At 43.7% G+C, this 17,014-nt stretch overlaps 1 protein-coding gene across 1 annotated transcript in view; it reads right to left on the bottom strand.

Moving 5' to 3' along the window:
• Window positions 1–10,562, bottom strand: part of oprm1 (opioid receptor, mu 1) — a gene marked incomplete at its 3' end in the record, with an annotated part of 35,906 nt that extends 25,344 nt beyond the window's left edge. The window contains exon 1 of the mRNA XM_080481003.1: window positions 10,159–10,562. Coding sequence (XP_080337129.1) covers window positions 10,159–10,409 — 251 coding nt within the window. The 5' untranslated portion in view covers window positions 10,410–10,562. The remainder of the gene's footprint in view (window positions 1–10,158) is intronic.
• Between the last annotated feature and the right edge of the window lie 6,452 nt (window positions 10,563–17,014).

Below are 17,014 nucleotides of genomic sequence, written 5' to 3'. Positions count from 1 at the left end.
GCCTACTCCCAAGTCTCGCAAGGACGTCCAGAGGTTCCTAGGTTTTGCTAACTTCTATCGCAAGTTCATTCGCAACTACAGCTCTATTGCTTCACCCCTGCATGCTCTCACTTCTCCTCTTAGGTCGTTTGTATGGAGCCCTGAATGCCAGTCTGCATTTCAGGCCCTTAAGGAGCGTTTCTCATCAGCCCCTGTTCTCACTCTCCCCGACACCAGTCTGCAGTTCACAGTGGAGGTGGATGCCTCCGAGGTTGGGGTAGGAGCCGTTCTGTCACAAGTTAGTCCCAAGGACCATCGGCTTCACCCCTGTGCCTTTTTGTCTAGGAAGTTGTCTTTGGCTGAGCGTAACTACGATGTGGGGGACAGGGAACTACTGGCGGTGAAACTGGCTCTTCAAGAGTGGAGACATTGGCTGGAGGGAGCTCCTCACCCTTTCCAGGTTTGGACAGATCATAAGAACCTCGAGTATCTTAAAACGGCCAAAAGGTTAAACGCACGGCAGGCCCGGTGGTCCTTATTCTTCAGCAGGTTTAATTTTTCCATTAACTTTAGACCAGGTTCCAAGAACGTTAAACCTGATGCGCTGTCCCGTTTGTTTGAATCCGATACTGTACCATCCGAGCCCAAGTCAATCCTTCCAGCGTCCTGTTTTGTTTCCGCGTTCTCGTGGGGAATCAGAGACAGGGTCAGGCAGGCCTTAGACCAGGTGGACGTTCCACCAGAGTGTCCGACAGGGAGACTGTATGTGGTTCCTGAGCTTAGGGGGGCAGTCATTGATTGGGCCCACACTCTCAAGACTTCTTGTCATCCAGGTATTACCAAGACCATGTTCGTCATAGCTCAGGGGTTCTGGTGGGCCAACATGCGTAAGGACGTTACTGAATACATAAAGGCCTGCACCATCTGTGCCACATGCAAATCCTCTAAACAGAGGGTAGTGGGGGAGCTGAGACCACTCTCTATCCCCAACAGGCCTTGGTCGCACCTTGCCATGGACTTTGTTTCTGGCCTGCCGCCGTCTGCAGGCAACACTACTGTCCTTACGGTGGTAGACCGTTTTTCCAAGATGGTGCATTTCATTCCCCTCCCGAAGCTGCCCTCGGCCAAGGAACTAGCTGAGATAATGTTAAGGCATGTGTTCAGACTCCATGGGTTCCCCTCAGACATTGTCTCGGACAGAGGACCTCAGTTTGTTTCCCACTTCTGGAAGGAGTTCTGCAACCTCCTGGGCGCCAGCGTGAGCCTGTCTTCTGGTTTCCACCCCCAGACTAATGGCCAATCGGAGCGCCTCAACCAGGAGCTGGAAACAGGTTTGCGTTGTCTGGCATCCCAGGAGCCGTCCTCGTGGGCTGACAAGCTCATTTGGTTGGAATATGCTCACAATACATTACCTTCCTCATCAACTGGTTTCTCCCCTTTTCATGTTGTGCACGGTTTTCAACCACCTTTGTTCCCCTCCATTGACTCTCAGTCCACAGTCCCATCCGCTTTGACCTTGGTCCGGCGCTGCAAGAGGGTATGGGAGCGAGCTCGGCAGAACCTCGTCAAGATGTCCTCTGCGTACAAGGTGGCTGCCGATCGCAAGAGGACTCCAGCCCCTGAGTACCAGGAGGGTCAAAGGGTTTGGCTCTCAACACGCCATCTGCCCCTACGGGTTCAGTGCCGTAAGCTCGCACCCAGGTTTGTGGGTCCTTTCCCTGTATCCAAGGTTATTAACTCTGTGACTGTGAAGTTGAAACTACCCAGGTCAATGCGGGTACATCCAGTTTTTCATGTCAGCCAAGTCAAGCCCACGGCGGACAGCACCCTGGTTCCTCCAGTCAAACCACCTCCTCCCGCCCGGATCGTCGATGGTGGCCCTGTCTTTACTGTAAGAAAGTTGCTAGCTGCTCGCCGTCGGGGTCGAGGCATGCAATACCTGGTCGACTGGGAGGGATATGGTCCTGAGGAGCGTATGTGGGTTCCCTCACGGTTCATCATGGACCCTGGCCTCATCCGTGATTACCATGCCGTGCATCCTGGAGTTCCTGGGCCGTCGGGTGCCGGCCCTTGACGGGGGGGCACTGTCATGATCCCTGTCAGTTCCGGTCATGCCCAGGGCGCGCCGCTGTTTCTCCGGCTCATTCCTGCTGCTCTGCTCTGCCCTGCACTCAGCCTCGCACACCTGCTCTGCATTAGTGATTACTCTGCTTTAAATCACAGGAAGCTCTCACCACCTTCGTCAGTCCGTCTGATCTCCACAGTCACGTCAACTCCTCACTCTGAACACTTCAAGCCATCGTGGATCCAACTCTGCCTGTTCTTCGACAACGTCTCTGCCTGCTCCCTCTCGGTACCTCTGCCAGCGGTTATTGGACTTCTTTTGTTTGCCTTTTTTCCAAGATTAAAGTTCCTAAGTTTTTTCCTCGCAACCTGTCTCTGCGTCTGCATTCTGGGTCCAGCCCTATCTCTTGGTGGGAAGTCCAGAGCTCTTGACACACTTCAGCAGGCCCAACATGAATTTCACTTTACTTAAACTGACTGGCTGGTTCAGGTTTAATCATCTTTGGCACTTTGCGTGAACAAACTATTCAAGTGGAAGACTGGTGTTAAAAACGGACAATTGGCCATCGTCTCGATTCTGAGAAATGCCAAAATTGATGGAGAAAGAACATGTATAACAGTACCTGTCACTGTACATGAAAAGTAGAATTGGTCTAAGTGTCTGAGTCACTTTGCGGATGAGAAACAGACAAAAGAGCTGAAAAGATCAGATCAATCATTGTGTGAAAAGAAAAAAATTATCTATCTTTTGTTCCTTTTTGTTAATGACTCATCATTTTTTTTCCGGAGCACTCTCTCTAAAGAAAAAGTCTTCAGCCTCCACCGCCGAGTTACTTTCACTCCATCCCCTCTTTTGTGAGCGTGCATCTGTTTTCCTCTTGCAGAGCACGTCCTGCTGAAGCCACACTGATAGTCCAACAGTTCTGGACCCGTGTCCGGTGGCGTTGGGGGATTTATCTTCCCGCACACGCATCGTCACCGACACACACAGAGAAGAAGAGCAGTCTAATTAGCTCTCTGCACCCCCTGCTCGCATTTGTCTCTTTAGCAAGGAATTAGACTCTGTGTCACCCTGGTGTGTGCAGATACACTGAAAATCTCTCATTCGGTCTCACACTGTGCTGTCAAACTCTTTCCTTCTGATTGTTCTAATGATTCCCGAAACTGGGGGAGCTTTTGAGAACGAGTCATACAATTACTTTTCATTAGAAGCTGATCATTTTATTGTCGTTAGGGAGTCGGTGGGGGGAATAGGTCCGTATTGATTCGTTTTGTGCCCGGCGACTTCGCCATTGCGCTAAAGCAAACAAGGTAATTGCAGTATAAAATCCACATCACTTCCACATCACAGCAATTACTGAGCTGCTTGGCATTGGCTCAAGCTGCAATCAAGACTATGCACACAATGCTCACATGCGGAGTGCAGAGAAGACGCTGCAGGACTGAAGAGAGAGAGTCCGTTCTAACGTTTTGGCTGTAAAGAGGTGCATGGAGCACTGTGGGTTACACACAATCATGCACACACACACACACACACACACACACACACACACACACACACACACACAACAACACTTTGTTTTCTTTTTTATGCAGATTTCAGGGCTGTCGTAGGTCCAACTATTTAATGGGAACCGTGACTTTCCTCTGCCTGTACCTTACTAAGTCCCTTTTGCTGGACACTCCGAGTCATCGGTACGTGTAACATAGAATATGTATCTATGATGTGTGAGTCCGTTCATGAATTCACATAAAAGGTATGTGGACCTCCTAAGTATTCAAGGCCTGCTTTCAATCATCAAGCAGGGAATTTCAAGAGAGCCAGTCCTTGATCGTAAGGGCTGATTATATTTGCCTTTTTTTCTTTTTTTTCATACGCCGTGCATACTCAGTGACTAATTTGACTTGATGAGCGAGAACTCATTCTCTTTCATCTCACACAACCTGCCACCTGTTAATTACAATTCATAACTTGAGTAAAAAAAAAAATCTAAAATGCTCTAAGAATTCAAACTCCATTCAACAAGAGCAAATTATTGAATTGTAGACTGACAGCACGCGCTCACATTGGAGTACAGAATGGATTGTGGTTCAGCCAACTGGCCTTGCAGAGGTACTCGTGCATTACGCTCACATATTGAGCACAAGTACAGGGGGAGCTCTTTTTTTTCTAATGTAAATTGGGAATCAAAGGTCTACAGATAACATGAGTATACTTAGGCAATCAAGCAAATTACATAAGCGATGAATCACTCGTTTCACAGGTCATGGAAGGACTGAAACACATTCGAACCAATTATCAATTGAAGTATTACATTTTTACTAAACCTAAAATGTTTTTTGTAAACATTTCTAAAATGTGCATGTTGATTGAACTTAGACATTCAATTACTCTTTTTCTTGCAGCAACATTCTCATAAATTGTTTTGGTGGAAGAGGAAATAAACCCAGTGGGGAGCTTCGTAGATGCAGTGATGGAGGACAAGAATTGATTTGATGATCTTCTGAGTGTGTAATGTGTTTTCAAACATCTAGTCTAGTGCTTTCTTTTTAAATATTGACTACCTAAGACCAAATAAAAATGCAAGTTCCACTGCTCATATATACTGGAGACGTGTCAGTCGTTATCTGAATTGCTGTCTTCTCCCACCAGACGCTGATCCCGCATCTCGTCTTCTGAGCGGCGCTGGCTTTGACCTCAGTCGGAATGAAAACAGCTGCTTACATCAGTCCTTAGCACTCCAGCTGTCAAACATGGCTTCCATCCCAGTGTTCAGAAGAACAGCTTCAGGGATGGTGACAACCCCCTTCTGTTGTCTTTCCATGTGGTTTTCGAGGAGCAGTGCAATTTAGAGAGAGGCCCGATGTGAAAGACACGAGACGCTGGGCACACATATTAACAGCGAACATGGACGTAATCGGGTTTAGATCGTAACTAGATATGATCTGGAGACATTTTGAGGCCAAGTTTAAATAATGAAGTCCCCTCCTTAAGCAAATCCGTTACATGCATTTCCACATGAAACGGTTCAGTTAAAACCACAGCGACAAGTTTAACCGATGAAAATGAAGCTGTTCAGTTGAAGAGAGAAGTTTTAGAAATGGTGCTTCAAATTTTAACGCACAATGTTTTGAATGAATCATCTGCACTGTCCAAAATGGTTAAAAAACACACACACACACACACACACAGAATTTGTGCTCATGCTATATGGCTGTGTAAAAACGAAAAAGCTTTTCCCAAAGCAGGTTTGTTTATGATTGTCGGGTAGATGAATGGTGTGTGGTGAGGCGCACGGAATGAAAAAGTAGGAGGAGGGTAAAAAAGGAAGAAGTCTGTTTACTTTAACACGGCAGAAAAATGCACCTCTGATTATTTATGCCATCCTGTGCGCCGAAATGTTTCAAATAGTTGTGCGGGGAAAAAAAGGTGCGATAAGACCAGAAAACAGCAAGGAGAATCTTCTGTTTGCATTAAATAGTTTATACTGTACTGTACAGGATGTGTGAAGAATGTGTTGTATTTTCAACCCTCCCCCCCCAAAAAACACAGTTTTAAAGAGAAATTTGATTGTAGTTTGAGTGTGATAAGAACTAATCAAAGATAGTAACTCTTCATCTGACCACTTGACAGCCACTTTACTTTTATACGTTCTCCTGCTCGCTCAGTGAAGCTGAAAATCACCCTGACTTTCGGTCTCCCAGCTCTGAAACCGAGTCACTTTGAGTCAATCCAATTTGCTTTATCCAACAGGCCCCAATTCCAGCCGACTCGGGGAAAAAGGCCAAGCACACCTTGGACAGCTGGTCCGTCCATCACAGGGCGAACGCAGAGTGACACGGACAATGAAACACATTCACACCTGCTGCCGGTTTACAGGCACCAATCAGGCCGAGGACCCCGAGGTGAAAAACACACACATGGGCAGGGAGAACATGCCAAAGCAGGAAGGACCTGTGCCCAAAACTGGTATTTTCAATACTGGCAACAACGACAGCATGCTACCAATACGTGGTCATTCTCTAAGGGGCCGTTCACATTGGGACAGTCTACGACTCGCTTCACTTGGGAGGGTAGGAGCTGCAAATTTTCCCACCTTTATTTGGTTCTGGTGGCATTCATGTTCACTTTTGAGACCGGACCAAACTGCCTGGAAGATGTGACGCAATTACAGCAGCTGCCCATTTGGGGGCGCTGTCGCCTGAAACAAACACTGACCAGAAAGGAAGTCAAGGAGAAACATGGCTCATTGATTGGTCCAGACCGAAAGCGGAATTCCCGCCGCTTTAGCTCGTGGTGGCGAGGCTAATTAGCGCGTGGCTAATGAGTAGCCACAAACAACCACGATATATAGTCTTCATATATAGCAGATATCAATGAGAGTCTTCCTCACTACTTGTTCCTCATTACTCCACGTCTGTCCCCGAGATGTTTTCCAACTTTTTCTTTCTGCGTCTGCTTCTTCTGATTAGCTTTGTTTGTTTACTACACAGAATGCATTGCACACTTCGTCACGTCCTATCACCCCGCCCGCTAGAAAGATCGTTTTCAAACGAACTGAGACCCAGCATTTCAAGGAGACCAGAGCTCACTTGTTTGCTCCGGTTCAGAGTTCAGGGGACGGTTTTTCCCTGAAAAGAACTCTGGTCCGGATCAAACAGGGGAATGTGAACATGCCCTAAAACTAATCCTTTATGTATTTCCCTCTTCATTCTTCCTTGTAGTGTTTTCTTGCTGAAAGTCATTGTTAATGTCTAAGTAAGCCTGTTGAAAGATCCCATTGACTTCAGACAAACTTCAGATCAAGAGTTTGATCTTTTTTCATTTACACTGGAAAACAATGACAGCCTCTCTAGTCATCCTCTAAGTTGTAACAGTCACTGTCTCTGAACAATGATCCTGACCTTGTGGGCTGACATACAATCAACAAAAGCACCACAAAGTGCTTTGTGAAGGCTGTCGAGATTGAGGCTCTGCGTTAAATGACAGCCTGACAACTGCAGGTTAGTTATCAGAAACTCAACGTGAGGCCTCATTATTCATCATGTCAGGCAGCAGGAGCTTTGAGAAAGCCATTATGTGAGATCTGTGCCAATTAGTCTTTTGAAATGGGTCGTGTTATCATATTTTCATATATTGTGCGGCTCGGTTAAAAACTCTACTGTGAACAATGGGGATGTTTCCATTTTACCTTTGGCACAGTAGAGCAGCGTTTACAGATCATTTTCAGCTCGGAAGACGCAGCAGAAACACAGAAACGGTCGCTGCAGCTTGTGAGTGCAGATGAAGTTCGGTCACATCAAAACAGAAACATCCAAAGTTTTGGAAACACGGCGGCAGCCGAGCGTGAACATTAGATCCGGCTGCTCGTTTTCAGCTGGATGGGGTATAAAGACAGCGGTTTTGGAGAGGTGGAGGAGTCATTTTGCTCTCATCAGGCTCAAAACACCTCCCACTGTTTCCATGGTAACGGGAAGCACTCTGCTCTGGCGGAGTATTCCTGGTGGAGCTCAGCGGTTTCTGTTCAGCCACAATTGATTTCCTTTTTTTTTTTTTTTTTTTTTCAATTGAGGATGCAGATCTCTGCTCATGTTTGTTTTTCTCACAAGAAGTTTGGGGATGTTTGTGGAGTTCCATACTTATTCAGTCAGAAGATAAAGTGAGATAACGAGAAGTGTTTTGAGGTCATCGTCACACAGATTGCAAAGGACCAAAAAAAAAAAAGATCTCCAGTTCTCTGCTGTCTCTTTTTTTAATTTTTAATTTATTTTTTTTTTTAATTCAGGCAAACTGCACTAAAAAAAAATGAGGACTGAGAGTTTAAGTAAATATCCACAGCATGTCATTCGCTAAATGGTAGTTCCCTCTCGATCTGGCAGCAGAGAGAAAAGACCAGAAGACAAGCAGAAATTACAGAGGAGGAAAAGGGGTTGGTGGCTGCTAATAACACTGACAGGGTGGGCTTCTCTGCAGAACAAGACATGATTTCTTGCTTTGCAATCTCATTAAAGTCACATTAACTCAGAAGGACTGCAGGAAAACCTGCAATACTAAACTTGATCACATTTACATGTCGAGAGTGGGCTATTAAATGCACAAGAGCAAAGAAACTCCAATCTTACCCTCGTAGAAGGAGCAAAGCAGAGTAACTCATGCACAGGGAGAACATGCAAACAATCCCAGAGACCAGAGACCATTGCACTGTTCGGCTGCCATGAGAGAAAATGCTCAAGATCAAGAAATACTCTTCATCATCTGTTTTGTAGACAAACCACTTCAACTCATTCATGCTGCTGCGTGAATTATAATTCAAAAGGTGGATTCACTTCCTTTTTCTTTGCCACGCTCTCCCACCAGGTTTCCCTTCATGATGTCGCCATGGATGAGAACATCTGCTTTTAGTGCAATTTGGAATCAAAAGCATCCATGGAAGCAGAAAACCTGCAGTACAAATGTGATCATTCTTTGGCATAACAGCTGTATTTTGGGAAGCACTAAGGGTGGAATAAGTGTGGGATGATACATGCTGTCTGGCAAATGAGCATACGGTACACGTGGCCTGAAAGAAAGCAAAAGCACATGAGGAGAATGACGGCTGCAATAAACCAAGAGTATTATATAATAGGTGGTCATAAAAAAGTAAATTAACAATTGAAAAGATCAATTTCTGCAAAAAAAGAGCCGTATCTCGCATAGAAAGCCATTAAAAACACCTGTTGTGACACGTTAAACACAGCAAATCCTCAACTCAGCCATTCTTCACTGATTCTATCAGACCAACAAAGAGAGTAATTGGGTGGAAAAATTAAGGCAGACCGCCCTTGCCTTCATCCCTATCTTCACATTTAAGCTTTCCACAGTGGTCAGCTAGCTGAACCCAGTGTTTTTGGCGAAGTTATCTTTTGTCCTCGTTTACCCTGTTCGCCACCTCTCTGCCTTCTCAACCAATACAGTGCCATTCATTACCTAAAAGAGCCTCATCTGGAATGACACAGCACCAGCCAGGGGAGGGGGGGGGGGCATTTAACCAACATAAATGTCAGCTTTTCAAGTGTAATTAACAACCTGAGAAGTGCAGCTTTTCTCAATAAAATCCACCTCACTGAACAGACAAAGTTAGCACAAAGAATGATATATTTTTAAGTAGATTTGCTGTATCTTAGCACAAAAGTGCGATTCTATGCCTGCAACTGCCAAGGAGGTCATCGTTTTTTAAAAGTAATTTACTGCAGAGAAGAAAAATAGATTTCAAGGCCTGACATATTCTTCATAAAAGACACAATGAGATTCAAATTTGTTTCAATAAATCTTGGATTTAGTAACACACCACTAATACAATCTGTCCTTGTAGTGTGATTTAAGAGAATAAAAGCGTCTCCTGTGGTGTCATCCTAAATCTGTCACATTTGTTTGAAATACACATTTGAAATATTAATGATCAGTGGACATGGTGTGAACAGTTGGGAGTGTGCTGGCTTGGATTTAAGAAGTGGAAGCGATGGGGGGCGTTGTATGTTTTATAAGAGTCACAAATCTCGGCCTTCCGCATACAATCAGAGCTATGGGAACTGAGATTAGAGCAGCATATGTGGCTAACTTTTTGCACTCTCCAGCTGTCCGCCTGCTAAAACACCTCATCCAACCATGTGTGGACCCTCGAACAGAGGACACCGAATTTCCCCTCATCATCGGTGGTGTTTAATTGCGCAAACTCACATCAGTGTTGCTTCCCACTTCAGCTTTGCATAAATGCAGACGCACAGATGGAGAGACATGGGCTGTCATTGTTTTGGAGTGAACAGGGGAGTGTGTGCGTGTGCAGCACTGCTCTACCCTCTGTCCACTCGCGCGCCGCGGCATTGCGTTGCGCGGCGCACTGGAGCAATTTGGAAGCGTTTTACGCACGAGCGGCAGCTGTGCCGACAGTGTTGTCAACAGCCCATTCACATGGTTTCAACTAGGCCTTGTAAATACACACACAGTCACACACCTTTACGTTCAATCTCCTTCATACAGCCACAGGTTTTATGCCGTTTTCTCGGCCCGGTGCCGTGTGAGTTTGTTTCAAAAAGCACACACACGCGCGCACATGCGAGTTCCTTCTCCGGTCTTACCTGACTATGATGTACATGACCAGGACGTTTCCAACCAGCCCCACCACGCACACGATGGAGTAGAGAGCCGTGATGACAACCGCGATGATGACCGGGTTGGTGTCGTCTTCGTTGAATCCGCGGTCCACTTCACATCGCGGGTCCACGAAACTCCCGTTGTCGGTGAGGTTCCGGCAGTGGCTGCCGTTGAAAAACAAAGGCATCTGGCTCCGGTGGTCCGCGTCCGAGCCGTTGAAGGCAGCGCTCTCCATGGTGCTTTGCTCGGTCGGTGTGTCTTGTGCGGTCGCGGCGGATGCGCGTGTTCTTTTTTTTGTTTATTTGTTTTGTTTTGTTTTTTCACCGACCCTCAGGTGCCTGTCGGCGGACTCGGTGCCAGCGGTGCCCCGCAGTGTGTCGGTGTGCGCCTCGATGCGCGGGACGGACCGCCGGTAACGTGACGCTGACCGTGCAAAAGAATGCGTGTTTGTGTGAGCGCGCGAAGTGTGTGAGTGCGTGCGTGTTTGTGCGTGTGCGTGTGTGTGTGTGTGTGTGCGAGAGCGAGAGAGCGAGAGAGAGAGAGAGAGCGAGGGGCTGACAGCAGCCTGCGCGAGTTTACTGGCAAACCCTCGCCTGCACGGGACAGGAGCGACGGCGTGAAAATGAATTATTTCGCTCTCTTTCTTCCTTCCCTCCCCTGGGTGCTCGGTCTCTTCTCTCCTTCCTCCCCTTACCCATCCCGCGCTTCCACGCGCTGCTCGCATTTGTTTACTTTCTTCCTTTCCTTCAGTTGTCTATCCTCCTTTCATTTCGGCCTTTATTTCTCTTCCTCGCCCATCCTTTCTTCCACAATTTCTTTCTTACACCCTTTTCCATTTTTCTTTGCCCATATTCCTTCTTTTCATTTCAATATCTCTATTTTAGTCTTGTTTCCCCCCTTTTGTTCATCACGTCTCTGTTTTTTATTGTATTTGTTTTATTGTGTTCAGCTATTTTCTGAACTTGTTTTTTGGACCCTTCTTTCATTTAGCTTCTTCTTTAACTTATTTCATCTTTGCTTTCACAATTCTTCTCCTCTTTACGTCTCCCTTTTTCCCTCCCTGTCTAAAATCTCTTTTTTTAAATACCTTTTTCCTTTTACATTTATTCATTCATCCGTTCATTCATTCATTCATTCATTCATTCATTCATTCATTCATTCATTCATTCATCCTTGTTTCAGACCTCCTTTTTTCATTGCTTACAATTAGCTCCTCATCGTTAACATCTGTTTTCAGGTTTGTCTTCCTGTGTTCTCTTCATATATCTTCACTTTCTTCTCTCTGCTTCTCACTTTCTTCCTTTATTCTTTATCATCCCATCTTTACTGCCGCTTCCTCTTTTCTTTCTCCTCCTGTGTCCATGTATCTTCTTTATTGTTTTCTTTGAGTTAATTAATTCATTTCCTGATGATAATCTGCCTTCTTTTCTCACTCTTGTCCTATCTTTAATGTCAGTATGAAAGGGTGAATGTGACCACTAAATGCACATTGACACTGCTAACTGGTGAAAATGGCCATTATGAATAAACGTCTTGTTTCGTTGACACATCAAGTCAACTCCAAATCAGTGAGTCTGAAACATCCCGAAGCAGTACATTTTTTATTCAGTGAAATAATCAACACTGCAGCAAAGCCCGTTAAACACAATTACAGTAACATGTTGTCTGAATGAGATCTGACTACCAGTCCAGGGATTATCTGTCAAGCTGTGAATGCACGTACGCTTAGCGCTTTGATGAGTCTTATCACTTATGATTTTGGTTTTCTGAGCTGCGTTATAATGCACGGTGCCGAACCGGGCGGCGTAATCCAATAGGGATCGATTCTAATCAGGATAATGTCCCTACTTGTCTCATTTCAGCCTCACAGAGACACCAAACGGTCAAAGATCATTTACTGAACGTGCTGAAGTCGAGTTGGGAGTTAAACTTTCCCATATGTAAATCACTGGTCCTCAAAGTCGTTGATGTGTTTATTTTTAATTGCTTTAATCTGCAAAGTCTTTAACTATTAAATAAATGTCAGCAGATCGTATTAGCGCCTCAAGCTTTCTTGCTTTTCAGGGGAGAAGAATTGTAATTCTTTGTCTGAATGGTAGTTTGATCTCCCTCTATCCCTCTAAGAAGTGAAATGAAAGGACATAATCCAAATGTCGCTGCAGTCTTGACCTCTTGGTGGAGGAATTTTGAGATTTATGCAGCAAACTGGACTCACAGGCACTGAAAAAAATGCACATGACTCACACCAATGTCTACAGCCTGAGACACAAACCTTGTTATTTTGTAAATTTAAAAAAAAATCACCTTGTCTGAGATTACAGAGGCACACAATCGCTGAACCAAAGAAAAGATACTTAAAGTCCCTCTGGTTTTAGTTCAAACATCACCGAAGCAAAGGCTTACAGAAGGAAAAAAAAACTATTGTGAAAAATCAGTATCAAGACAGTTAAAAAGTCAGAGTTAATAAATAAATGAAAAGCATGTAGGAGATGAGGTAACATTGCAGTACTGTTGCCTTTCAGCTCTGACATTGATAGATGCCGGGGATTGACTGCTGTGGCCTAAAGGATTTTCTTGTTTTTCCTCAGTTGGGAGTACTTTTGAAAGACGTCAGCTTCCATTCGAGCTGCGTTTTCCTCTTATATATCTATAAAATATATGATTCACTGGCGCATCACTCAGATGTGTTGCAACAAGAGGCGCTCCAGTTCCTGCCAACATGCCCAGTATATACAGGTACGCCGACCAAAATCAAACAGAGAATTAAAAATAACAAACAACAAAAACATTTCTTCTATTCTTCTGGCTTTAGCTACAACTTCAGTAAACATTTTTTGTTTACGTACGAGCCATTTGTTTTACTTTATAGGAAATTCCTTTTGCTGTGCCTTTGAAAAGACTCAACATGTTATTATGAAGGGACAGTGATTTTACTGTTTAGATTACTTTTGTGCGGCAGTAAAGATAACGGATTACATTAGTGATATAAAACTGAAACATGAAGCTGTGTGGAGATCTCTTTGACTACATTTAGTTAAAAACTAAAACAAAAATAATAATAAAGACTGAATAACCCCGAAATGAGCTCCATTGTGGTGGTTATAGAAATCCATTAATGAAGGTGACTGTGTCTCTCTGTGTTTGAATGGTGATGGACTGGCCGCCTGTTCAGGCGTCTCCAGCCCTCTTAAGGTGGATTAAATGATGCAAGACGGATGAATTACACTCCGGGGATGTGTGAGGGGATTTGCCACATTAGACAGGTAGAAACAAGCCACATCTCAGATTGGACAATCCCATAGAAACTCAGTTGAGTCTGTGTCGGTTCTATTTTTCTCTATGTTTGTTTTTACAGACACTTTTATTATAAGTCCTCACTTTCTCGAGAAACAGTTATGTTTTCTTTTTCAGGTGTTTCTAAAATAGGTATTATTAGTGAAATGTCTTTGAAAGAGTGGGTTTGAAGATTTGGGATTGTTTTTTTTTGTCTAAACTCTCAACCCTTCAAGGGAATTCAGGTTTGAGATATAAAACACGCTCGCTGTGAAAACCGAGAACTGGACAGATTCTCTTGGGTGTATTTTTAAATCAGACTCGGTTCTTCTTTAAACATCACTGTGACACCCTTCACATGGTCTCAAATGGGATCCTGTCCTACCTGAAATTAACCTGCTGATGTTGGAGGTAATTCCCAAATGGCGCTTTCTTATTTTGTTTTGCTTCGCATGTAACAGTTTATTTCAGTTGTAATAAAAGTCTGTTTTCAGCTATTTTCTTGTATGATCTAGATTATGGCCACAACATGTTGAGCAGATTTGTAACCATGGTTAAAATGCATCAGTGAAACACTGTGATATTGTAATTCCTCCAAAAGCTCCTCATTTGTGGGGGGGGGGGGGGGGGGGGGGGGGTTGTTATTTCTGGTTAAACTGACAAGGGGGGGGGGGGGGGGTTGCAGCCTGTTGCCATGGAGAGGGCGAACGCTCGACTCCACTGAGAAAACACCTTTGCTGACTCTACAGGTGGTTGTTAATTCTGCATTTGCAGCATATCGAATCTGTTTCCTTGTGTGACTCCACACATAAATCTCATGGCGCTGCGGCGGCCTGTGCGGAGCCCATTTCAACTGTGTAACAAGCAGCTGCAATCCGCTGGCTCCACTTTCAGTTTCTTTCCACGCGCAGAAACGCCAGTCTGCTTGTGTTGGAGTGTTGCTCAGACTAACTGACATTAACACAGACCCACTAAACGGGTGCACCTTGTTAAGCAAATAGAGGTGAAAACACGTCAATGGAGGCTCCAGGTGAAGTTGAAGTAGAAGACAGCTCTCAACACGCGACTAAACAGCTTTTTATATTGTCATTCAAAGCAGAATAAAGCAAAATATATGAACACACTCATGCAAGGTTCCCTTGTTTTTGTCTTTTCACTCCCGACTGTCACCATCTTGTCACTTGAAGCCTGATTTGTCAGACTGTCAGTCACGATAGCAGTGGTAGACCTTCTGTCTCGCTGGCATGTGCCCGCTGTGCAAAACAGGCCGCATGAGGCGCTGGATGTTCTGTTGTGTGCTAGAATTACAATAACAATGTTGATGAAAATGAAGCCCCGTGCGCAAAGCGTGTGCTGCATTTAGGGACGACGTTGTTTCCTGCTCGACTTCTGAATGAATACTTTATGTAAGCCTTCGATGTGTCACAGAGTAGTGTTACTACATATGGAACTTTCTGATATGTAATGAACCATCCAGACCTCAAAATCAGACCTGCTTCCCGTTCCCGCATGAGGAAGCTGCTATTAGTTGTTGTTTTTTTAACAAGGTATTTGCTGCTCCCTTTCAGTGAAGCAATGTGTGTGTGTGTGTGTGTGTGTGTGTGTGTGTGTGTGTGTGTGTGTGTGTGTGTGTGTGTGTGTGTGTGTGTGTGTGTGTGTGTGTGTGTGTGTGTGTGTGTGTGTGTGTGTGTGTGTGTGTGTGTGTTTTTAATGATGCAGTGTGACACTGAGCTCACACTCACTCTCACGCCGCACGTGATTTTTCCTTGTCTCACACAAAACTGTAGTTTTTATCTCAATGCTGAACTCAACAACTTTTATATGAAAATAAGATGATTTGACTTTTATTGCCAATTCTGTATGAAAATACTTGAATACTCGATAACACGATGGAACCTTTTATTTTTTTACTTATCAAACTCATGGTTTTACATAGTGACATAATGGCTTGCCTGCATGTGTGCATGTGTGTGTGTGTGTGTGTGTGTGTGTGTGTGTGTGTGTGTGTGTGTGTGTACCGACTAAAAAAAAAAAAAAAAACCCACCAAAAATGAATTTTTCTAATTGATACGATCACATTTTCATTCTTTCCTTTTTAAAACAACTCGTCATTACAATTGTTCACTTGTTCATGTTAGTTTACCCAAAGCACCTTGAACAACTTGATGTTGTTCAATAAATTGTACAATAAATTCTAACTTATGAGGAAGTAAAATGTAAAAAAAAAGGTTTTCACACATCCTAAAAAGTGTTTCCATTCACTCACATTAAAAAAAAAAAAAAGGCGTAAAGTTTTCGAGTTAGTTTTCAGTTCTAGTTATTTTCTAGTTATTATAACGTGTTGAAATACAAAGTGAACAAACTTTGAAATGAAAGATGTGGCATGAAACGTCTACGGAGGATTTCACTGAAGCAGCAGACGAATGAATCAGACCTCTACAGAAAACTAAATGAATCTGGAGCTTCCGCTCATATAAATAAACAGAACAACACAGATATGTTGGTTTCCTTTGTTTGTGCAGGTGACGTTTTCTTCTCTGCAGTGGTTTTATGGCTGGAGAATTAAGGTCAACATAAAAGGTGTGACGCTTATATTCGTAGTTTCTTCATTTCTTGGAAGTTGTTTGTTTTTTAGGGGGGAAAGTTGATGTAAATATGCATTAGATTTTGGTTGGAAGGGTTTTTTTGGTTTTTCTTATGTAATATTGGTTTACTGCCACTCCAGAAAACACATTGTTATTCTTTGTTCGTAATCTTTTCTTTGATTTTACAAACAATAACCCACCGAGCCACGGATCAGCTGTAAAACAAGACCCTTCATGACCCATTAGGACCTCGGTTCTGGACCCACAAGGTCCTGGTAGGGGTCTTGTTTACTGCTGAAAAAAATATGGGCCAGAGAGAAGCACCTTTAAACCTTTTGTAGAAGTGAAAATCCATCTCTGAAAAAGCTTCTTTGTCTTTGATTTATTTTTCTTGGGGAAACACAGAGAAGTTGTAGAGCTTCTAAAGTTTCTCGCTGGTGTCCCAGAATTCAGCTGAAGTTAGTAGGAAATGTAACGCTGGTGCGCGGATGTTATTTTGTTCTGTTTGTGTTAATTATTAAAGAAAAATTATATTGTAAAGTGCAGTCATAGCTTTTGTGTGTGGGTATAAGTGTTTATGTCTGTCTGTAGGTATGTATGAATGGACATGTATGTATACAGTATATATTCTATGTGCTGCACAGGACGTGTGTGTGCGTGCGTGCGTGCGTGCGTGCGTGCGTGCGTGCGTGCGTGTGTGTGTGTGTATGTATGTATGTATGTATGTATGTATGTATGTATGTAAGAGATGGAAGGAAGTAATTATGTTATTTACTTGTGAAAAGGGGTGAGAGTAAATAAGTTTTTACTTCTTCCCACTCCTTTTCGAATACTCATCTGACGATATTTTTCTTGATTTATTTTATATTATTATTACTGTTATTCATTTATTTATTTATTTGAGAGGAAAACTTTGTTGTTAATTTTCTTTTTTTTTTCATTATTTGTTTTCCTACCTTATTCGAAATAAACATTTCAATCA

Source organism: Lipophrys pholis (assembly GCF_963383615.2).
Source record: "Lipophrys pholis genome assembly, chromosome: 15".
Classification (NCBI taxonomy): domain Eukaryota; kingdom Metazoa; phylum Chordata; class Actinopteri; order Blenniiformes; family Blenniidae; genus Lipophrys; species Lipophrys pholis.
This window is presented reverse-complemented; position numbering and strand designations above follow the sequence as displayed.